This window comes from Sus scrofa, chromosome 6, assembly GCF_000003025.6.
Source record: "Sus scrofa isolate TJ Tabasco breed Duroc chromosome 6, Sscrofa11.1, whole genome shotgun sequence".
Lineage (NCBI taxonomy): Eukaryota > Metazoa > Chordata > Mammalia > Artiodactyla > Suidae > Sus > Sus scrofa.
Genome location: NC_010448.4, coordinates 70,211,182 through 70,231,249, shown reverse-complemented (window position 1 = coordinate 70,231,249; position 20,068 = coordinate 70,211,182). Strand labels below are relative to the sequence as shown.

Genomic DNA, 20,068 nt, shown 5'->3' with positions numbered 1-20,068 from the left:
GGCATTACAGGAAGACGGGGTGCTGGTGATTTTTAGAACATGGTGGGACTTACAGGCTGGTGAGCTGGTCTGGGGATATCCCTCCAGGGCCCTGGCTCTGCTTTCCTGACCGACAGCCTGTGGAGCTTATTTTATGGGTCATAGTGGAACAGAGATGGCCAGCACAGTGCAGAGTCTTCCCTCCTCTGGGGGACGCTGCTGCTGCCACCACCTGTGAGGTGGCCTGTGCCCATCAGTTCACATCTGCTCAAGGTGCTGTCTGTCCACCCTCACCTCCTGTCTCCCAGGAAGAGAAGAGCTCTCGTAGGCCTGTGAGCAATGGTGGCAGAGCTTGGCGTGGCACTGGACTGGCTGGACCACCCAGAGGAAAGTCTTCCTTTCATTCTCTTCCTCTGGCCCCATTTCACTTCCTTAAAAAAAAAAAATTCCGTTTGTGAGTTCCCTACTGGCTCAGGGGGTGAAGGATCTGGTATTGTCACTGCTGTGGCTCAGGTCGCTGCCAAAGCGTGGGTTTCATTTCTGGCCTGGGAACTTCATTCCATTCCACCACCACCATCATCTTCTTGAGCACTTCCTGTGTGCTGGGTATCGTTAAAAGTGCTTTGCTTCTGTTAACGCAGTTACCCCTCACCCCGACCCACGAACTAAGTATTGGTTTTGTCCACAGGTTGCAGATGAGTAAACCGAGGCGCGGAGAGGTCAAGTTACTGTCTAAGGTCGTTTAGAACTACATCGTTCATTTAATGGTTCTGTGGCATGCTGTGTGTGTGTGTGTGTGTGCGCGCGCACCTTTTCTCTTTTTAGGGCTGCACTCGAGGCATATGGAGGTTCCCAGGCTGGGGGTCCAAACGGAGCTGTAGCCACTGGCCAACGCCACAGCCACAGCAACGTGGGATCTGAGCCACGTCTGCGACCTACCCCACAGCTCAAGGCAATGCTAGATCCTTAACCCCCTGAGCGAGGCCAGGGATCAAACCCACAACCTCATGGTTCCTCGTCAGATTCGTTCCTGCTGCACCATGACAGGAGCTCCTCCGCAGCATGCTTTTGATTGGTTATATTTAATTTTTTTTTAAACCAGTCCCCTGTTGCTGAGCATTTAAATTTTCTGTCTTTTATTACTATTAACGAGAAATATTCTACATATATCTTTGGGCATTTGTGTAAGTATATCTATAGGATAAATTCCTACAGTTTAAATTGCTAGAGCAGGAGTTCCCGTCATGGCGCAGTGTTTAACGAATCCGACTAGGAACCATGAGGTTGCGGGTTCGGTCCCTGGCCTTGCTCAGTGGGTTAACGATCCGGCATTGCCGTGAGCTGCGGTGTAGGTTGCAGACGTGGCTCGGATCCCGCATTGCTGTGGCTCTGGTGTAGGCTGGTGGCTACAGCTCCGATTGGACCCCTAGCCTGGGAACCTCCATATGCCGCGGGAGCGGCCCAAGAAATAGCAAAAAAAAAAAAAAAAAAAAAAAAAAAAGACAAAATAAATAAATAAATAAATAAATTGCTAGAGCAAAGGGGACATCTCTTTAAATTTTTAGTTGTACCAAATTGCCTTCCATGGAGATGGTAACTTTTTTTTAGTAAATCATTTTTATTTTTATTTAAAAAATTTTTTTTAAATTATAGTTGATTTACAATATTCTGTCAATTTCTGCTCTACGGAAAAGTGACTCAGTTTATATATATATATATATATATAAATATATATAAAATATATTCACACATATATACATACATATATATATTCTTTTTCTCATTATCTTCCACCATGTTCCATCACAAGTGATTAGATATAGTTCCCTGTTCTGTACAGCAGGACCTCATTGTTTATCCACCCCAAATGCAATAGTTTGCATCTATTGACCCCAAACTCCCTGGCCATCCCACTCCCCTCCCCATCCCCCTTGGCAACCACACGTCTGTTCTCCAAGTCCACGAGTTTGTTTCTTTTCTGTAGATAGGTTCATTTGTGCCATATATTAGATTCCACATTTACGTGATATCATATGGTATTTGTCTTTCTCTTTTTGACTTCACTTAGTATAAGAATCTCTAGTTTCATCTGTGCTGCTGCAAATGGCATTATTTTGTTCTTTTTATGGCTGCGTAGTATTCCATTGTGTATATGCACCACATCTTCTTAATCCATTCGAGACAGTAACTTTTTATATGCCCATTAAAAATTGTACAAGAGGAGTTCCTGTCGTGGCTCAGTGGTTAACAAATCTGACTAGGGACCATGCGGTTTTGGGTTCAATCCCTGGCCTTGCTCAGTGGGTTAAGAATCTGGTGTTGCCGTGAGCTGTGGTGTAGGTTGCAGATGCAGCTCGGATCCCGCGTGACTGTGGCTGTGGCGTAGGCCAGCGGCTACAGCTCTGATTCGACCCCAACCTGGGAACCTCCATGTGCCGAAGGATTGGCCCAAGAAATGGCAAAGAGACCAAAAAAAAAAAAATTGTACAAGAATGCCTGTTTCCTCCTTATCATGGCAGGGGTTGTCCAACTTTTTGATTTGTTGCTAATCTGATAGGTGAGAAGTGGTATATCATTATAATTTTAATTTGCATTTCCTTATGAGGAAATACAGCATCATCTCATATCTTTAAGGGCAATCTGTTAGGTGTTTGCCCATTTCTTTCTTGGGTTGGCAGTCTTTTATTGATCTATAAGGTGTTCTTTATATATTAAGGAAGCTTGTCTTATGACCATGACTATGACCTATGACTATTTCCACAATTTGTAATTGTTCTTTTGATTGTATTATTTTTCCAGTGCAAAGCAGCAGTGCAAACTACACTGCAACAGCGGCAATGCTGGACCCTTTAAGCCACTGCCGGGGATCAAACCTGTGCCTCTGTGGCCACCTGAGCCTCTACAGTCAGGGCCTTAACCCACTGTACCACAATGGGAACTCCCTGAGGATTTTGATTTTTATGTAATCAGATTTTTAAATCTTTTGATTTCTAATTTCCAGGTTTTGTTTTGTATTATTATCCACTCCCCCCATTTTCGTTTAATAAACTTACTCTCTATTTTGTTCATTTGAAACTTGGCTCCATACATAACCGAGTGGTTCCAAAGTCCAGCATTACCAGAAGCAGGGAAGGCTGGCATTGGGCGCCTCCAGTGGGATGTGGACAGTGTCACCTGTGGTAGTTTCTTGCCCAAATGTTTACCCTTACTCCAGTTCTCTTTTTTTTGTTTGTTTTTGTTTGTTTTGTTTTTTTTTAGGGCTGCACCTGTGGCATATGGAAGTTCCCAGGCTAGGAGTTGAATCAGAGCTCCAGCTGCCAGTCTATACACCACAGCCACAATGCCTGATCCTTAACCCAATGAGCGAGACCAGGGTTTGAGCCCATGTCTCCTCATAGATACTAGTTGGGCTCATTACTGCCGAGCCACAGCAGGAACTTCCTGCCCTTTCTGCAGTTCTAAGGAAAACAGGACACATAGGCAATAGTCCTAGACTCTAAAAACAATGCTAATGTAGCGAGAGACAAAGAAATGCTGGTGAACGTTCCAGGCTAAAGGGGAGGAAAGAGTGTGGGAACCAAATGAAGTTAGACCCTTCGTTGGATCTTGGATTAAAACTGGTACAGGCTATGGAGTTCCCTGGTGGCCTAGTGGGTTAAGGATCCTGCATTGTCACTGCTGGGGCCTGGGAATTTCTGCAGGCCCTGGGCGCTTGCGATAAAACACTGGTACAGGGCAAAGTGAGGGGCATGGGTGGGGAAAGTTGGAGATGGGCCTTACATGAGAGAGCGCTGCTAGGCCAGTAGAAAATTCTTTGGGGGTGAAGGTAGTACTGTGATAACACAGGAGCGTGACCTTAGGAGATCCATGATGAGAGCGAAGCATCCGATATCTGCAGCTCTGCTTCCAAACAGCTCAGGGCGAGAAGCACACATACCTCCCTCTGCTCACAGTGCGGGGAAGCATGAGACAAATGTGGCAAAATGGAGACAGTTGGAACACAAGGGCCAGGGTACAGGAATGTTCCTTGCACTATTCGTTCAGTTTTTCTGTGGCTTTGAAATTTTTCAGAATAAAAAGGTAAGGAGAAAAAAAGCAGCAATAACTTTGTTCCATCTGGAATTTATTTGCATTGCCGTCCCCTTGGCTTTGCCTACTTATGGGTTATTGTCTTGAATTTCTGCTTTCCTTCCCCTTCTCTGACAGCATATGCAGAGTCCTGCGTTTCCCTTTCTCGTAGGAACTTCTGTTTTGGGTGAGTTTTCTTTTTTTTTTTTTTTTTTTTTCCTTAAGAATGTGTATACAACAACTTTATTTTTTAAACTTTATTGGCGTATAGTTGACTGACAAGGCTGGGTTGGTTCCAGGTGTACAGCGAAGTGAATCAGTTCTGCGTATACGTATATCTATTCCTTTTCTTTCTTTTTCTTTTCTTTTTGTCTTTTTAGGGCTATAACCGCAGCATATGGAGGTTCCCAGGCTAAGGGTCAAATCGGAGCTGTAGCCACCGGCCTATGCCAGAGCCACAGCAACATGGGATCTGAGCCTCGTCTGCAACCTACCCCACAGCTTACGGCAACGCCGGATCCTCAACCCACTGAGCAAGGCCAGGGATCGAACCCACAACCTCATGGTTCCTAGTCGGATTCATTAACCACTGCGCCATGACGGGAACTCTCTTCCTTGTCTGTTTTATGTATAGTCGTGTGTATGTGTTCATCCCGACCCCCTATTTATTCCTCCCCCCGACATTTCCCCTTTGGTAACCAAGCTTGGTTTCGAAATTTGAGTCTGTTTCCATTTTGCGAGTAAGTTTTTTGGGATCCTCTGTTATTAGATTCCACATGTTGGTGACGTCATGCGATACTTGTCTGACCTCACTTAGCATGATCATTTCTAGGTCCATCCATGTGGCATTATTCTGAGTTATCCTTTTTTGGACTTGGAAGTTTTATGACTTCCAGGACAGACGTGCATGACTTTTCTAGAAGCAGGTAAGAACTGGTGTGCATCGGTGCCTGTATTTTTTGTTGCTTTTTGTTTTAACATGGTGCTGTGTGCTCCAGGTACATTTTCAAGGCAGTTTAACGCTCTGAGATGTAAAGTCTTAATCCTCAGGAACACTCCCAAACTAGTGTGTGGTTTAAGTACTTTCTCAGGGAATCTCGATTGAAACTTTTTCCTCTCGGCTGAGAGTTTTTGCAAGAGGTCGGGTTCTGCGTGCAGCCTGTGGATATGGGCTTGTAAAAGACGGCTGGGTTTCACTGGATGAACTGTGACAGTCCTGGGTGAGTAGCTGGCCTGGGAAACCATGAGTCCCTTTGCCAGGGGAGTGCTCCAGGCCAGCTTTGCTGGGAGCTCCTGTTCCCTCTCTGTGACTTGGTGACTAATGGTTTCGTGGCTCTGGGAAGGGAGGATGTGATTACATGTGGATGATGGGGCTCTGGCTTCTGAACGGGTTTATCTGGGCGTGCCTCGTGAGGGGGAGCAGAGTATGCTGTCCCCAAATCTACGACTTTGGCATATTGATTATGTTGAATTAAAGTGACTTGAGAAATAGCCAGTGTGAGAGGGACACTCTGATCCTCCTCTGTCCCCTGAAAGCAAGAAAGAAATCTCCCTTGGGAAAGGTACCTTCCCTGTACCAGCAGGTTAGAAAGCATCCTTGTCATCAGAGACAGGGCACCCAAGGCTGGAAAGGCTGTATAATCTAACCTTGGCATTCCCATCATAGAAACGAATACAGTTAGTATCCATGAGGATGTGGGTTCAATCTCTAGCCTTCCTCAGTAGGTTATGGATCCACCATTGCCATGAGCTGTGGTGTAGGCTGCAGATGCGGCTCAGATCCTCTGTTGCTGTGGCTGTGGCTGTGGCTGTGGCTGGTAACTGTAGCTGCGATTCAACCCCTAGCCTGGAAACTTCCATATGCCACGGGTGCAGCCCTAAAAAGTAGCAAAACAAAACACAACAAAAACCCTTGTTACTGCCTCGCTGCTTTACGGCCCTGAGCCCCAAATCCTTTGTCTTGTCAGTTCTTCACAAATGTATTGTTCCTTTGTCTAAAACGTACAAAAGCTGCCTGCTTTGGTCACGTCTTCCAGCCTCCTATCTTCGGAACTCCTGACCGTATGAAGTTGGTTTTTCTCCTGTTAGTGTCTTATGTCAGTTGAATTATTAGACCAGCCAAAGACCCTGGAAGCGAAGAAGGGAGACGTTTTCCTCCCCTACACTGGTCTGGGTGCTTGTGCCTATAACCCCTCGGGAACGGGGGCAGCTTCTTTCTTCACAAGGACCGCAAAGGTCTCCAGTCCATTTCTGTCCACTCTCCTGTCCACTCAGGTGACCCTGGCCCTGAGCAGGTGACTATGGGTGGCTTCCTGCCATGTGGGGCGTGGAGTTTTCCCACCTCCTCAGAACCTGCAGGTTTCCCCTGATCATCCCCCCTGCCCCACCTCCAGCATCTTTTGCCTCCGGACTGGAGCCTTGTGACCCATCAGAAATTCTCATCTTCATGCTCCTTCCCCAGGGAGTTAATGGAATAAACGCATATAGGTTCTGGAGTTCCCTTTGTTTAAAAAAATGTTTTTTGGCTGCCCCTGCAGCTTACAGAAGTTCCTGGGCCAGGGATCAAACCTTCACCCACAGCAGTGATAACACCGTGTCCTTAACCCCTAGGCCACCAGGGAGCTCCAGGACTAGCCTTTGTTTAAAATGTTTTTTATTTTGATTATCAGCTTGTTAAACATTTAGGGAGGAAGGCCACTGAGGCTTCAGCGGCCTCTCGGGAGGTTTCCTCCTCCTCGGGTTATTTTTTCTTCTAAGGTAGCTGGAGGGAAAGGAGAGGGGGTCACAGCCTGTGTAATAGAGCAGAGGCAGCTCTCCAAACACAGACAGTGTGGCCTATGTGATGGGCCCGTGTAATGAATGCCTGCAACTTATTGCAGTACTTTGGCTGTGTTTTCAGGGTAAACAAACATAGCTAGATTTTTTATGTAAATTAGCACATACCTGTATGCTGAAAGCCTATGAAAAAGAGGAACCCTAAAACACATCCTCTTAAGAGTTTATAGGAGAGTTCCTGTTGTGGCTCAGGGAGTTAAGAACCCGACTAGCATCCATGAGGATGTGGATTCAGTCCCTGACCTTGCTCAGTGGGTTAAGGATCTGGTGTTGCCATGAGCTGTGGTGTAGGTCGAAGATGCGGCTCAGATCCTGCTTTGCTGTGGCTGTGGTGTAGGTTGGCAGCTGTAGCTCCGATTTGGCCCCTAGCCTGGGAACTTCCATATGCTGCAGGTATGACCCTAAAAAGAAAAGGAAAAAAAAAAAAGAGTTTATGGGAAGAAGTTGCACCCAGAAGGTCAGGCCTGGAGCCTCTCAGCTGGGTCCCCAGGACAGCCATCCCCAGAACCGGGCAGCTCGGAGGAAGCTGGCTCCGGAGGCACGATTCGGGGACTGAGCCCTCACCCTCCAAGCAACCCAATTCGTTTAATGACCTAATTCTCACAACAGGAAGCTGGAGGCCTTCCTGGCCGCATTCTCAAGGGATGCCGTGAACCTGGTCCAGGAAGCTTACTTATTTGAACCAATTATAGGAGCCTTCAGTGGGGGGAGGGATGGAGGGAGAGGAGGCCAAAGGCAGAAGAGCCGGAGAGGGCGGAGGTCCTTGAGCAAGTCAGGCACTGGGAAGGCTGGGCTGGCATGGGCCTGCCGCTGAGAGCAAGGCTGGTCCCCTCCCGCAGGAGGGTGGTGTGAACAAGCCCATGTGGCCCCGAGTGAAGGAGTCTTATGCAGCTCCTGATAAATAAATAGCGCTGTGTCAGTGTTTCCCCTCTTAAATTTTTTAAAAAATTTCCCAATGTAATTAATTAACTTTTTTTTTTTTGTCTTTTTTTTTGCCATTATCTTGGGCTGCTCTCGCGGCATATGGAGGTTCCCAGGCTAGGGGTTGAATCGGAGCTGTAGACACCAGCCTATGCCAGAGCCACAGTAACGCTGGATCCGAGCTGCGTCTGCAACCTACACCACAGCTCACGGCAACGCCAGATCCTTAACCCACTGAGCAAGTCCAGGGATCGAACCCGCAACCTCATGGTTCCTAGTCGGATTCATTAACCACTGCGCCACGATGGGAACTCCTGTAATTAACATTTTAAATGGTGACCCTTTAAAAAAATTTTTTTTAAATCATAGAGTTCCCTGGTGGCTCAGTGGGTTAAGGGTCTGTCATTGTCACTGCTGTGGGTCGGGTTCGATCCCTGGCCTGCGAATTTCCACATGCCGAGGGTGTGGCCAAAAAAAAAAAATTAAATGGGGACATAGCTATGGGCAGTGGGGTTGATGGAGTGTCTGTGGATTAAAATGTCCATTCTGGCGTCTTTCTCTGGAGGTGACCCAAGGTCTGTGAAACCTGGCCAGGCTCCTTCCTTCCCGGGGATTGTCAGGCTTGGAAGTGGTCCTTCCAGCCCAAAGCTGACTTCAGCTGGATCCCTGAGAAGACTGACCAGCAACACAAATTTAATGTTCCCTATGGGCGTGGGGGTGGGGTGGGGGCTATCAGCCCCCTGGGGGCATCTCAGATGTTGGTCTGGGTCACAGGAGAGAAGGTCCTTCTGCCACCAGCTTGTGCAGGTGGGCTTTCAACTCTGCCAGGTGCTCAGGCCAAGGTGAAGGGGGTCAGGCCTGAGAGCTCCTGGCCAGGAGTGGCAGAGGGCTGAGAGCTGAGGGTTCAAGCCCTGACTTCTACTCAGAGGCCAGGACTCGCAGTCCACATTCCCCGCCCGCTGGGAACCTGCCGGAGGCCGAAGGTCAGACTGAATCAGAGGAAGATCCGGAGCCGGATTTTGTAGGCGAGCTGGTTCCTGACTTGAGGTCTCAGGCTCTGGCCTGGCCGGGTCCCAGGGCTCCAGCTGTTCTCTGAGAAGGAAGAAAGAGCCTCTTGAAATTAGGTCAGAAGATGTCCCTCTTTCCTTCTGTCCTTGTCCCGCTGCTGTGCAGGAATAAAACCCCCACCTGCGTGTCCCTGGGTCAGAACGGCAGAGTCTGACGACTTGGCGGGGACGCCAAGTGTCCTGGTGCAGCCGGGAAACTTCCTCCAGCTCAGCTCCCGGTCCTTCCTGTTTGTGTTGTTCTGGCTGAAACACAACAGCTCTGAGCAGGCCTGCCAGGTACTGCTGCTTAGCTGCGAAAGGTGGTTTACCTGATTCAGGACTTGAAGAGAGACAGTGAGATCTGGGTAACTTTTTCTACCATTCAGGCCCAAATCACCAGACAAGCTTTTGTTATTTTTTTAACAGGAAATTTTTTTTCCCCCTTTCAATGAATTTTATTTTATTTTTTTTATTTTTTGTCTTTTTAGGGCCCCACCCATGGCATATGGAAGTTCCCAGGCTAGGGGTCGAATCTGAGCCACAGCTGCTGGCCTCCACCACAGCCACAGCAACTGCGGGTCCTTAACCCCCTAAGCGAGACTCACGTCTTCATGGGTGCTAGTCAGGTTCCTTACTGCTGAGCCACATTGGGAACTCTGAATTTTATCATACTTATAGTTGTACTACCATCATCACAACCTAATTTTAGAATATTTCCATCCGAAACCACCAGTTCCCCCCCGCCCCAAACCAGAAGTTTTAAACAGATGCCTTTTACCAGGCCAGTTGCATCAATATTACATAAACTGTACATGTAGGCAGCTTCTGTTCCTAGATGGCATAGATTCTCTGGGGTTCTGAGGCTGGGGCTCCCAAGTGAGTCAGAAATCTGTTCATTTGCTGCACCTCACGTGCAGCCCCAGACGTAACTGGCAGCAGCCAGGATCCGCAGCACAGAGCCTGCGGTCTCCAGGCTTTTCAAGTGTCCACAAAAATATTGGAGACCTGAAAAAAAAAAGCATCAGCTCCCTCTCCTCTTCAGAGTCTTACAAGAATTCTATTTATTTATTTATTTGCTTTTTAGGGCCACACCTGCAGTATATGGAGGTTCCCAAGCTAGGGGTCAAATCAGAGCTCTAGCTGCCAGCCTACACCACAGCCACAGCAGCGCCAGATCTGAGCCTCGTCTGTGACCTACACCACAGCTCAGGGCAATGCTGGATCCTTAACCCAAGGAGCAAAGCCAGGGCTCGAACCTACATCCTCATGGATGCTAGTCAGATTTCTTAACCACTGAGCCATGACAGGAACTCCGAGAATTCTACTTAATGAGAAGAGTGGGTCCGTTTTGGAGTTCCCATCGTGGCGCAGTGGTTAACGAATCCGACTAGGAACCATGAGGTTGCGGGTTCGGTCCCTGCCCTTGCTCAGTGGGTTAATGATCCAGCGTTGCCGTGAGCTGTGGTGTAGGTTGCAGACGTGGCTCGGATCCCGCGTTGCTGTGGCTCTGGCGTAGGCCGGTGGCTACAGCTCCAATTCGACCCCTAGCCTGGGAACCTCCATATGCCGCGGCAGCGGCCCAAGAAATGGCAAAAAGACAAAAAAAAAAAAAAAAAAAAGAGTGGGTCCATTTTAACATGTCTCTGAGAGTAAGGCTGCCTGGGGCCTATGAAGGCTGGAAAATCCCCGTGCAGCCTGCCTTCAGAGAGTTTCCAGTTTGGAGGTGGGAACAGAGACGCAGACACCAGGTGTCAGGGCAGTGCTGGGAGTGCTGGAGATGTGGGTGCGTGTGCAAAAACAGGCTTCAGACAGCTAACGATTAGAGTTCCCTGGTGGCTCAGCAGGTTAGGGTCCGGCATTGTCACTGCTGGGGTGCCCATTCTGTGCTTCGTAGGTTGTTTAGCAGCATCCGTGGCCCCTGCCCAGCATCTGTCCATCCGTAGACCATTGGAAATCCTCCTTTTTCTAGACATTTGCTGAAGGCCCCCCACGGAGAACCAGCGCCAAAGCAGGGAGTGTAGTGGATGACCGGGGTCTGCCAGCCCAGCGTGCACGTCCAGGCTCCTGGCTGGTTTGTGCCTGTCGGGGAGCCCTCTTCAAGAGTGGCCTGCAGGGAGAGTTCCCGCCGTGGCTCAGCAGTAACAAACCCAACTCGCATCCATAAGGATGCCAGTTCGATTCCCTGGCCTCACTCAGTGGGTTAAGGATCTGGCATTGCCATGAGCTGTGGCGTAGGTCGCAGATCTGGCGTGGTTGTGGCTGTGGTGTAGGCCAGCGGCTATAGCTCCTATTTGACCTCTAGCCTGGGAATTGCCACAGGCCTCAGGTGCGGCCCTAAAAAGGAGAAAAAAAAAAAAAAAAAAAAGTAGCCTGCCCGGTCTGTGAAGGTAAAACCGAAACATGTGTGATGCGAACCCAGCCTAAACCCAGATGGGGACCTGAACCCATGTACCGGGACTGGAACTGAGCCTAAACCCAGATCACGCACCTGGTGTCTGGACTTACGGAGGCTCAGGTTTTGTGTCTCATCGCAGAAGGAATTCAGCGAAAGACTAAGTGATGGGTAATAAATAGATTTATTAGGATAGGACGCTTGAGAGACATGCGGGCAGGCGAGTGGGTGAGGAGGCGCTGCCCCAGGATCAGGTGGGCTGCAGTTTTATCAGCCAGGAAGTGGGGAGGGGGAGAGGCCCCCTTCTTCCTTGTTCTTCGACTCAATGTCACGCTCACATCACTAGCTCCCCCTTTGTATCGGGTAAGAGAGTATTTGACTCTATGAGGTCAAACTAGGTCTGTCCTGTGCTCATTCAAATCAGCAGAAGGGCGGTGACATCTGCTAAATATGTTGACTCATCTCAGCTTTAATCAGGGTCCCCCAGTGTGGAAGGTCCTCTTTCCCTTAAATTCCTGTCCTGGGTCCCAAGGATCCTTGTCTGGCTGAACTTGAATGCAGCCCTCGTTTTATCTTTCTCTTAAAGACCTGAGGCCTGTATCCTGCTTTTTTTGTGTGGTTTCATCATTAAGCAAAGCCTACTCGTTCCATGAAGTTCGGGTGGCTTTGTTGAGCGCTCATTAACTTACAGTGGTCTCCCGAAGTCCCCTAGGGGTCCCTCTCTATCTGTGGTCCCCGACTGGGACTTCTACAACCACCTGTGTAACTATGCTGCTCATCTCTGTCAGGGGGAGTCAGGTCACAGAAAGGAAAGGGGGGGCGTGGCCCTGAAGCCCCCTTCCCCTGTGGATTTCTGATGCCTTTCCCGCTGTCGCCTGGATGACTGGGCAGGGCGGCCACGCTCCGGATATGGGACACCGTTGGGCTGTGTTGAATGACTTAACCTTTCAAGAAGCGTCCTGTCCCGGAAGGGCCTTCCTCAGAGCAGCTCACCCCTGCAGGAGAAATTGGCTGGGCAGGGGGCAGCTCTGAGGTAGGAAGTGTTTGGAGGGTGAGTTCCAGAATCTCTGGTGTGCGGCAGGCCTGAGGCCAGGGAGGGGGGCCCATTGGTGCCTGGGCTTCACATCTGTTCCCTCCAGATGAGGGCTGCCCTGGGGCCTCCAGAACAACTGGAGCCTCTTGTGCTGCACCCCCTACTTCCCTGGGCTTTTTAATGTTGTGCTGACTTTTTTTTTTCTATCCACACCCACATCACATGGAAGTTCCCTGGCCAGGGTCAACCCAGTGCCTCCCCAGTGACCTGAGCTGCTGTAGTCGGATTCTTAACCTACTGCACCACAGCGGGAACTCCCGTGTTTTCTTGACTTTTCATTTTGATCTCACATCAACAGAAAAGTCACCGGAGTGCAGTGACCAGCTCCACGCCCTTTCCCTGGATTCACCCAGGACACTCGCCGTGTTTGCTCCTGCATCTTTGTCTCTGTGCATGCATTCAGACACACGCTCACACACGCACACCCACACACTTACATGTACACCAACATGTACACGCTCACATATAAACACGCATGAACACACACATGTGTACACATGCAGACATAGACACATTCACTCACACGTACACACTCACAGACAGACACACAACATATACACACACATTAGACACATTCACACATAGACATGCTCACATACATAGACACACACTTACACATAGACACACAACATATAACACACACATAGACACACTCCCACACACGGACACACTTATACATAGATGCACACAGACACTCACACATATACATACACTCACATAGAAACACTCACATAGACACTCACATAGACACACACACAGGCACACTCACACATAGATACACTCACACAGACACACACAGATACACATTCACACACATAGACACACTCACAACATACACATACACTCACGCGTACACAGACACACTCACACGCATATATACACTCACATATAGACACATACACACAGACACTCTCACACACATAGACACACACTCACACACTTGCACATACCTTTTTTACAGAACCATTTGAGAGTAAGTTGCAAGCATTGAGACATTTCATCTTTATATACTTCAGCCCGGATCACTTAAGAACCAGGATATTTTTTCTTTTTTTTAGGGCTGCACCCGAGGCATATGGGAGTTCCTAGGCTAGGGGTCGAATTGGGGCTACAACTGCCGGCCTACAGCTCAGCTGCAGCAGCACGGGATCTGAGCTGTCCGCAACCTACACCACAGCTCATGGCAACACCAGATCCTTAGCCCACTGAGCAAGGCCAGGGATCAAACCCGCATCCTCATGGATCCTAGTCAAGTTTGTTAACTGCTGAGCCACGAAGGGAACTCCCAAGAACCGGGATGTTTTCCAATGTAACCACAATATATTCATCACACTCAACACATATGACCTTGCTATAATACTAATGTCTAATACATACTCCTATTAAATTTTCTCCCGTTGCCCAATAACTGCCTTTATGACTCCCTGCCCCCTCTCTTCCCTGAATCCCAGCAGGAGCCATTCACCGTATTTAGTTCTCATACTGCCTTGCTTCATTTTCTGATTGGCAGCAGGTTGGGGCCCGGGCTTGCCTTTTCCCTGTAACGTGGCTCTTCATTTTAAGTTCAGCTCAAATGGCTAATGCTTTCCGCAGCTTCTGAACTCGAAGACGCAGACAGGATGGAGGGAAAGCATGGATTTTCAAAACCAGGCTTGTCGCGTCTTAGCTCCGTGGCCTTGAGCAGGTCACTTACCTTCTCCGAGCCTTAGGTCATCTCATCTATAAAATGGGAATAATTCCCACCTTGCAGGCTTGTCCTGAGGAGTCCGCGTGCTCAACTTGCCTGATATCAGGCCTGGCCCTGAGGTCTGCTCCAGCAACCACAATAATTATCGCTGTTGTTCTGCACCTTCTCCTGGCTTCACCGAGCAGGAAGGGAGATTTGGCACAGGGTGGAATTTGGGTTGGCGACCCTGAGACAAATGTCTCATCCAGGCTCATCACTTAAGCTCAGGGCCGCATCCTGCAGACCCCCTGACTTGCAGAGCTGCCATCCCACCTGTTTTGCTCCTGCTGATGGAGTGTGGTTCGAGGATGCTGGGCCTGGCTCTGGGCTGAGGAGGCTGAATTTTTTAATTAAGGCGGTGGCTCACGAGGCCCTAGATTCTGGGAGGCTGCAGTTTAATTACTGAGCACGGAGCTTGTGGAAGTCTCTCTGGTGCCCTAGTTTTGGTGTGGCTGCTGGACCTGAGGTGCCTCCCCGAGTGGAACCTACAGCCGAGCCTGCAGATCAGGCCCAGGGCTGCCTCCCTCTCCCAGGATCCGAGCGCCTTTCTATCCACTTTTCTTGTTTACTTGAGAGCAGTGCAGCCCAGGAGTAAGAGCCCGAATGGTCTGGGCTCTCATGCTGCCCAGAAAGACTAGGACAGAGTAGCTGGATGAGCACAGGCTCCGGGGCTCTGCATTCCCGTTTGTAAAATCTTATAGGCGTGTTTGTTGCAAAGACTGAATGGTTCATATACTCGAACAGTGCCCGACCAACAGCAAGCCAGAACGTGTGTCAGCTGGTTCTTCAAAGCCGTGTTCTCACCTGGAGGGGATTTTGTCCCCCAGGGAGCACCTGGAGACATTCCTGGTTGTCACAACCAAGGGGGAAGTGCTCTTGGCAGGTGGAGCCCTCTGCCTGGCTTCCTCACTGCTCTCCCCACTTCCACTCTCCTTGGCCCTCCAGCCTCTTCTTGTTTCCGAGTTGGGGTGGCCCTGCTAAAAACCAGGTCAGACCAGGTCACCTTGCGGCTCCAGCCTCTCAGAGGCCTCCCCAGCCTGGTGATCCCCTCCCCTCACTCAGTTCCCTCCCGCTATGTCCAGAGCCCCTGTCCATCTCCCCTGAGCTCCCCTGAGCTTCCCCTGCTCTCCCCTCACCTGAGCACGCCACACTGCTGTCTGCTCACCCCTCTTGGGTATGTGCATAGCGCCTGTCCCCTTCCTCCCGCTGGGTTATCTGCCCATGGATTACTTTTTGTGGATTTTGTTTTATCTCTCCCTATAATGCATGTAGGAACTTTTGACTCTTTTTGCACCACATATCCCAGTAGCCAGTGAGTCCTCAATATATTTGTTGATTGAATGAGTGAACACATTCCTCAAGTTCACACAGCTGGTAAGTGGCATCGCCAGGCTGTCAGTGATTTACCATGGCTCCTTTTTCCCAAAGTGGCTCCCTTGCCCCACCGCCCCCTCTGGCACAGCATCTCCTGGAAGTGCCCCAGGTATTTCTCGGATCTGGTCCCTCACCGCCTTCTGACTCCAAGCACATGTTGGATATTCACAGTGGTGTCGATTTCATCTGAAGGACGAACCTACTCTGTTTCCAGCCATGGGCGTCTCCGTGGCCCGTGGGGTCCCATCCTGGCTGTTCTGCCTGTCCTCAGGGCCTTCGCCGGCAGCCCGGGCTGTGACACTGCTCCCATCCCGAAGTTCTACCTGCCAAAGTGTCCCAAGCCCTCACGCCCTCACCATCCCTTCTCCCACCCTCCCAGCCCGAGCCCGGCTCCCCCGGCCCAACAGGTCCGCCCGCAGGGGTCTCGGAAAGCTCAGATTTTCCTCAACTCCCCCTGCTTGAACCTCTCCTCACCCCGCTTGGAGACCCACGTGGTCTGGCACCTTGAGCCCCTCGCCTGCCTTCTTCCTCCAGTTTTCCCAAAGGCCCGGTCTCTTCCTGCTTCAGGATTTTTATGGGTGTGGCCCCAGCCCAGCTCCTCCTCACCCTCAGGTAATGGCTCAGAAGTCACCTCCTGCCCCTGGGCAAGGTCAGATTCCCAGCTGTGTGTCATCAGGGCCCCCCCAGCCCATTGTTTTTTATCGCAGTGTCTGAGGCCACGTTTACCGGGTTATGACTTGATTTGTGTCTTGTCTCCCCTGCTCACTGGGAGCCCTCGTCACGGACCATCACACGCTCACTGTGTATCCTCAATGCCCAGCCCAGGGCCTAGCATATACTAAACACATGCTCAGTAACTGTTTGTTCAGAGAATGTCTGTTCCTGTGCCTGCAGTGCCCTCCCCCGCTTCCCTACTAGCAAACTCCTATTCATCCTTCAAAACCCAGCTCCAGTGGCTTCTGCTGTGAGCTGGTCCCTCCTCTTCTTCTGTGTTGCCACAGAGCTTTGCACATCCGCTTACTCTGCCACTTACTGTACTGGGTGGAGGCTCTGGGTCTTTTTCTCCTGCCTCTGAGCTGCTCAGGGGGAGGTGCTGGGCACAGCATGTTTCATGTGCTTGGCACCCTTGGAAGTGTTTGTGTCTTAACCTGGCATATCTTTCTGGGTCGTTGTTATGAATTATTGTCTTGTTTTCCATTTGCCTTGTGCAGTGTGCTTTCCTCAGCCATTCAGTTACCTCCTGGAAGGCAGGCTCAGTGTCATGCCCCACTGTTGTATCTCCTGCTCCCTGAGCCTGGTACAGGGCTCTGGACACCTCGGAAGGTTTTATTTTAGTAGATCCTTCTGGAGGCCATGTCACCTCTGCTTAAGGTTACTGGGCCCTTGGCAGTTTGAGATCCGTTGGCATCCTTTCCCTCATTCTGGACCAGCTAGATAGTTTGTGGGGGCCCCTGCAGGGCCCCTTGTTCAAAAGTTATTAAGAACTGGGGTTCCCATTGTGGCTCAGCAGGCCAAAGACCTGATGTTGTCCCTGTGAGGATGGCGGTTTGAACCCTGGCCTCGCTTAGTGGGTTAAGGATCTGGCAATGCCATTAGCTGCGGCGTAGGTTACAGATGTGGCTCAGATCCGGTGTTGTTGTGGCTGTGACACAGACCCCAGCTGCAGCTCCGATTTGACCCTGTGCCCAGGAACTTCCATAGGCCGCAGGTATAGCCATTAAAAGAAAACGAAAAATTAAAAACTTTAAGACAAGAGTTCCCTGGTCGCCTAGCAGGTTAAGGACTCAGCATTGTCACTGTTACGGCTCTGGTTATTGCCGTGGCTCAGGTTGGATCCCCTGTCCTGGAACTTCTGCATGCTGTGGTCACAGCCCAAACACACAAACAAACAAAAACTGGGAACACTGACCCGATCATAAGGTGCAAATGGAAGAGCTGGTGTGAGTCTCAGGACGGCCCCATCAGTGGCCACCATGTCCCTCAGGTGTCCTCTCCTTCAAGTCCTGAGTCCAAGGTTCTCTGTGCTTCTTGGACGTCCGAGCCCTGTAGATGGTAGGAGGCTAATTGGCTGTTGTGATCGTTGGAGAAATGAAAGCCCTCAGAAGTGGAGAAGCTTGTCTCTTTTCATCTCTTTTTGAAGGAATGTGGGGACTTGGGTGCAAAGTTCCCCAGGGATCCTTGGTATTTCGGCGCTTTGATGTCTAGAGGAATAAAAGAGCAATTAATTGCTATAAATGTCTTTCCCATAGGGTACTCTGCGGGTGGAGGGGATGGCAGTGGTGGTGACCGCTTCTCCATCCCAGGGCCGTCGCAGGTTGAAGGGCCAGGCAGACCAGAGACCCAGGGGCTGGAGCAGCATTTGCCTGGAGGGGGGCCTTTTGAAATCTCACTGTCTGGGAGTTCCCGTCCTGGCTCAGCAGACACGAATCCGACTAGTATCCATGAGGATGCAGGTTTGATCTCTGGCCCTGCTCAATGGGTTAAGGATCCAGCGTTGCCATGAGCTGTGGTGTAGGTTGCAGACGCCGCTTGGATCTGGTGTTTCTGTGGCTGTGGTGTAGGCTAGCAGCTATAGCTCTGATTCAACCCCTAGGCCAGGGACTTCTTCCATATGCTTTTTATGGTCCTAAAAAGACCGAGAAAAAAAAAGAAATCTCACTTTCTGGGCCCCTCGGGTGAGTGAGTAGCTTCCTTGGCAGAAATTGCTGAGGACCGAGGGGCCTCTTGGTCCCTCACAGTAAGTTTCCCATTTATCCCAAGGTGTCTGTCCTCACTGCGGGGCTGAGAGCCAGAGGTGCACGTCTAAACCAGATGCTCCGCGGTCCCCGTGCCGCCGTGGAGGGGTGGCCGGGCCGCCACCTGTTCTCCCTATGCCTCTGCCCAGCGTCAGCAGCCCGCCTCTCCCGGTTACCCTGCAGAGGGTCCAAAATGAGGCTATGTGTGGGAGACAGAAGACGAGACTGTTCCCTGATGCCTGCAAGAGGTGCATGTGGGGCCCGCAGACACGTGGCCAGGCTCGTAGGTTGTAAATCACCTGCAGTTGGCAGGTGTGCGTGTGCTTCCGTCTGCAACCACAGATGTTCCCACATCTGCACAAAGTGGCTGGAGCGCCCAGGTGCCCGCGCCTGGCTCGTCGTGATGCTTGGTGGGTGGGGGGCCTTCTCGTGTGGGTGCAGGACGTGCCCATCAGCAGCCCGGCCGTGACTCACTCTGGTCCTGGACGTCTCCCGGCACAGCTCTCCATCGCCCTTGGTGACTCACCCGAGGGGAGGAGGGTGTATGGTGACCTGCTTTGGCTGGAAATGAAGGCGAGCATAGCTGCAGTCAGCACCTTATCCCCGAGGTGTTGGTGCAAGTTCCTGGGCCGGCCAGACACACAGGTATTTCTGGACCGCACAGAGCCTGTCGCCGGGAGCTTCCCGCCAGCCGGCCCGCATCCCTCAGCGCTGGGCGTGTGCTCCTCCCGCCTCCTCCCATGACCCATGTTCTGTGTTTCCACAGGGCTGCACCCTTCTATTCCTCCCCGGCCACAACCCTCCCGTCACAGTTGAGCGCCTGTTTGCCTGAAGGTGATTTCCAGAAGCAGGTAAGGACCCCAGGGTTCCGGCATCCGGAGCACGGCCACAGAACGGCATCAGGAGGGGGCCTCGGGTACCCGCTCAAGGGCTGACCGTGAAGTTAGCTCACCTCCTGTCCTTTCTCCACTGTCCCTGGTAAGCCTCATTGCTTTAGCTGGGTCTTTAGGGAGAACGTTGTGCTACTGCTGAGGTCTTTTGGGCTAAGATGTGTGCAGGCTGAATTAATATTTTATGTAGTTCCCGTTGTGGCTCAGTGGTAGTGAACCTGACTAGGACCCATGAGGATGTCAGTTCGATCCCTGGCCTCTCTCAGTGGGTTAAGGATCCAGCATTGCTGTGGCTGTGGTGTAGGCCGGTAGCGGCAGCTCCTATTTGACCCCTAGCCTGGGAAATTCCATAGGCCAAGGGCATGGCTTTAAAAAGACAAAAAATATATGTGTATATGTTTTATATAAACTCTGTGAATCACACAGTTATACGGCATTGTATTTCCATGCAGCCTAAACACTGCACCAGGGTAAATGCACATTTAAAAACATGAGCAGTTAAATATATATATCACCATCTGTTTGTTTGTTTTTTTAATGGACAAAACAGAAGGCAAGTGCTGGGACCCTTGGGACAGGTGGCTTGTGTGTCCAAAGGCCGCCTGCTGCCCGGCCCAGCAGAGGTTACTCAGCCTTTTCCAGGCAGGTGCTAGACCACCATGGCTATAAACTTATATTCCAATTTGCATAAATGTGGGTTTTCCACAGGCTAGCTTCAAGTTTATAAATAAAGATGAGTGCGGGTGGCTGTGTTTGCATTTGGGGCCCCTGGTGCCTGTGAAGGGAGGCTGGCTTTCAAAGCTGTGGATCAGAACGGGTGTGACAGCAGCACATCCTGCTCCCGGGTCCCTCTGCCCCAGCTCCCCATCCTTCCACGTGAGATCAGCTGCTTCCAGGCTGGAGCTCATGTGCCTGCAGATCAGGTCCCTCTACCTCTGGGCAGGAGCGTGGTCTCTCAGGGACGACCTGGATGCCTCCCAGAGACCGCAGTGTGACTTCGCAGGCCACG

At 50.7% G+C, this 20,068-nt stretch overlaps 1 protein-coding gene across 6 annotated transcripts in view; it reads left to right on the top strand.

The window, feature by feature from the left end:
* The window catches only part of CTNNBIP1 (catenin beta interacting protein 1), a 56,626-nt gene that overhangs the window by 10,311 nt on the left and 26,247 nt on the right, over nt 1-20,068 (top strand). For 4 of the 6 annotated variants that reach the window (XR_002344887.1, XM_021095298.1, XM_021095297.1 and 1 more), the window contains exon 2: nt 18,936-19,020. Coding sequence is in view for 2 of the 6 variants with exons in the window: in XM_021095298.1 (XP_020950957.1) it covers nt 18,936-19,020 (85 nt within the window). In the remaining 4 variants the exon portion in view is untranslated. The other 2 variants (XM_021095301.1, XM_021095303.1) reach the window with 2 other exon arrangements.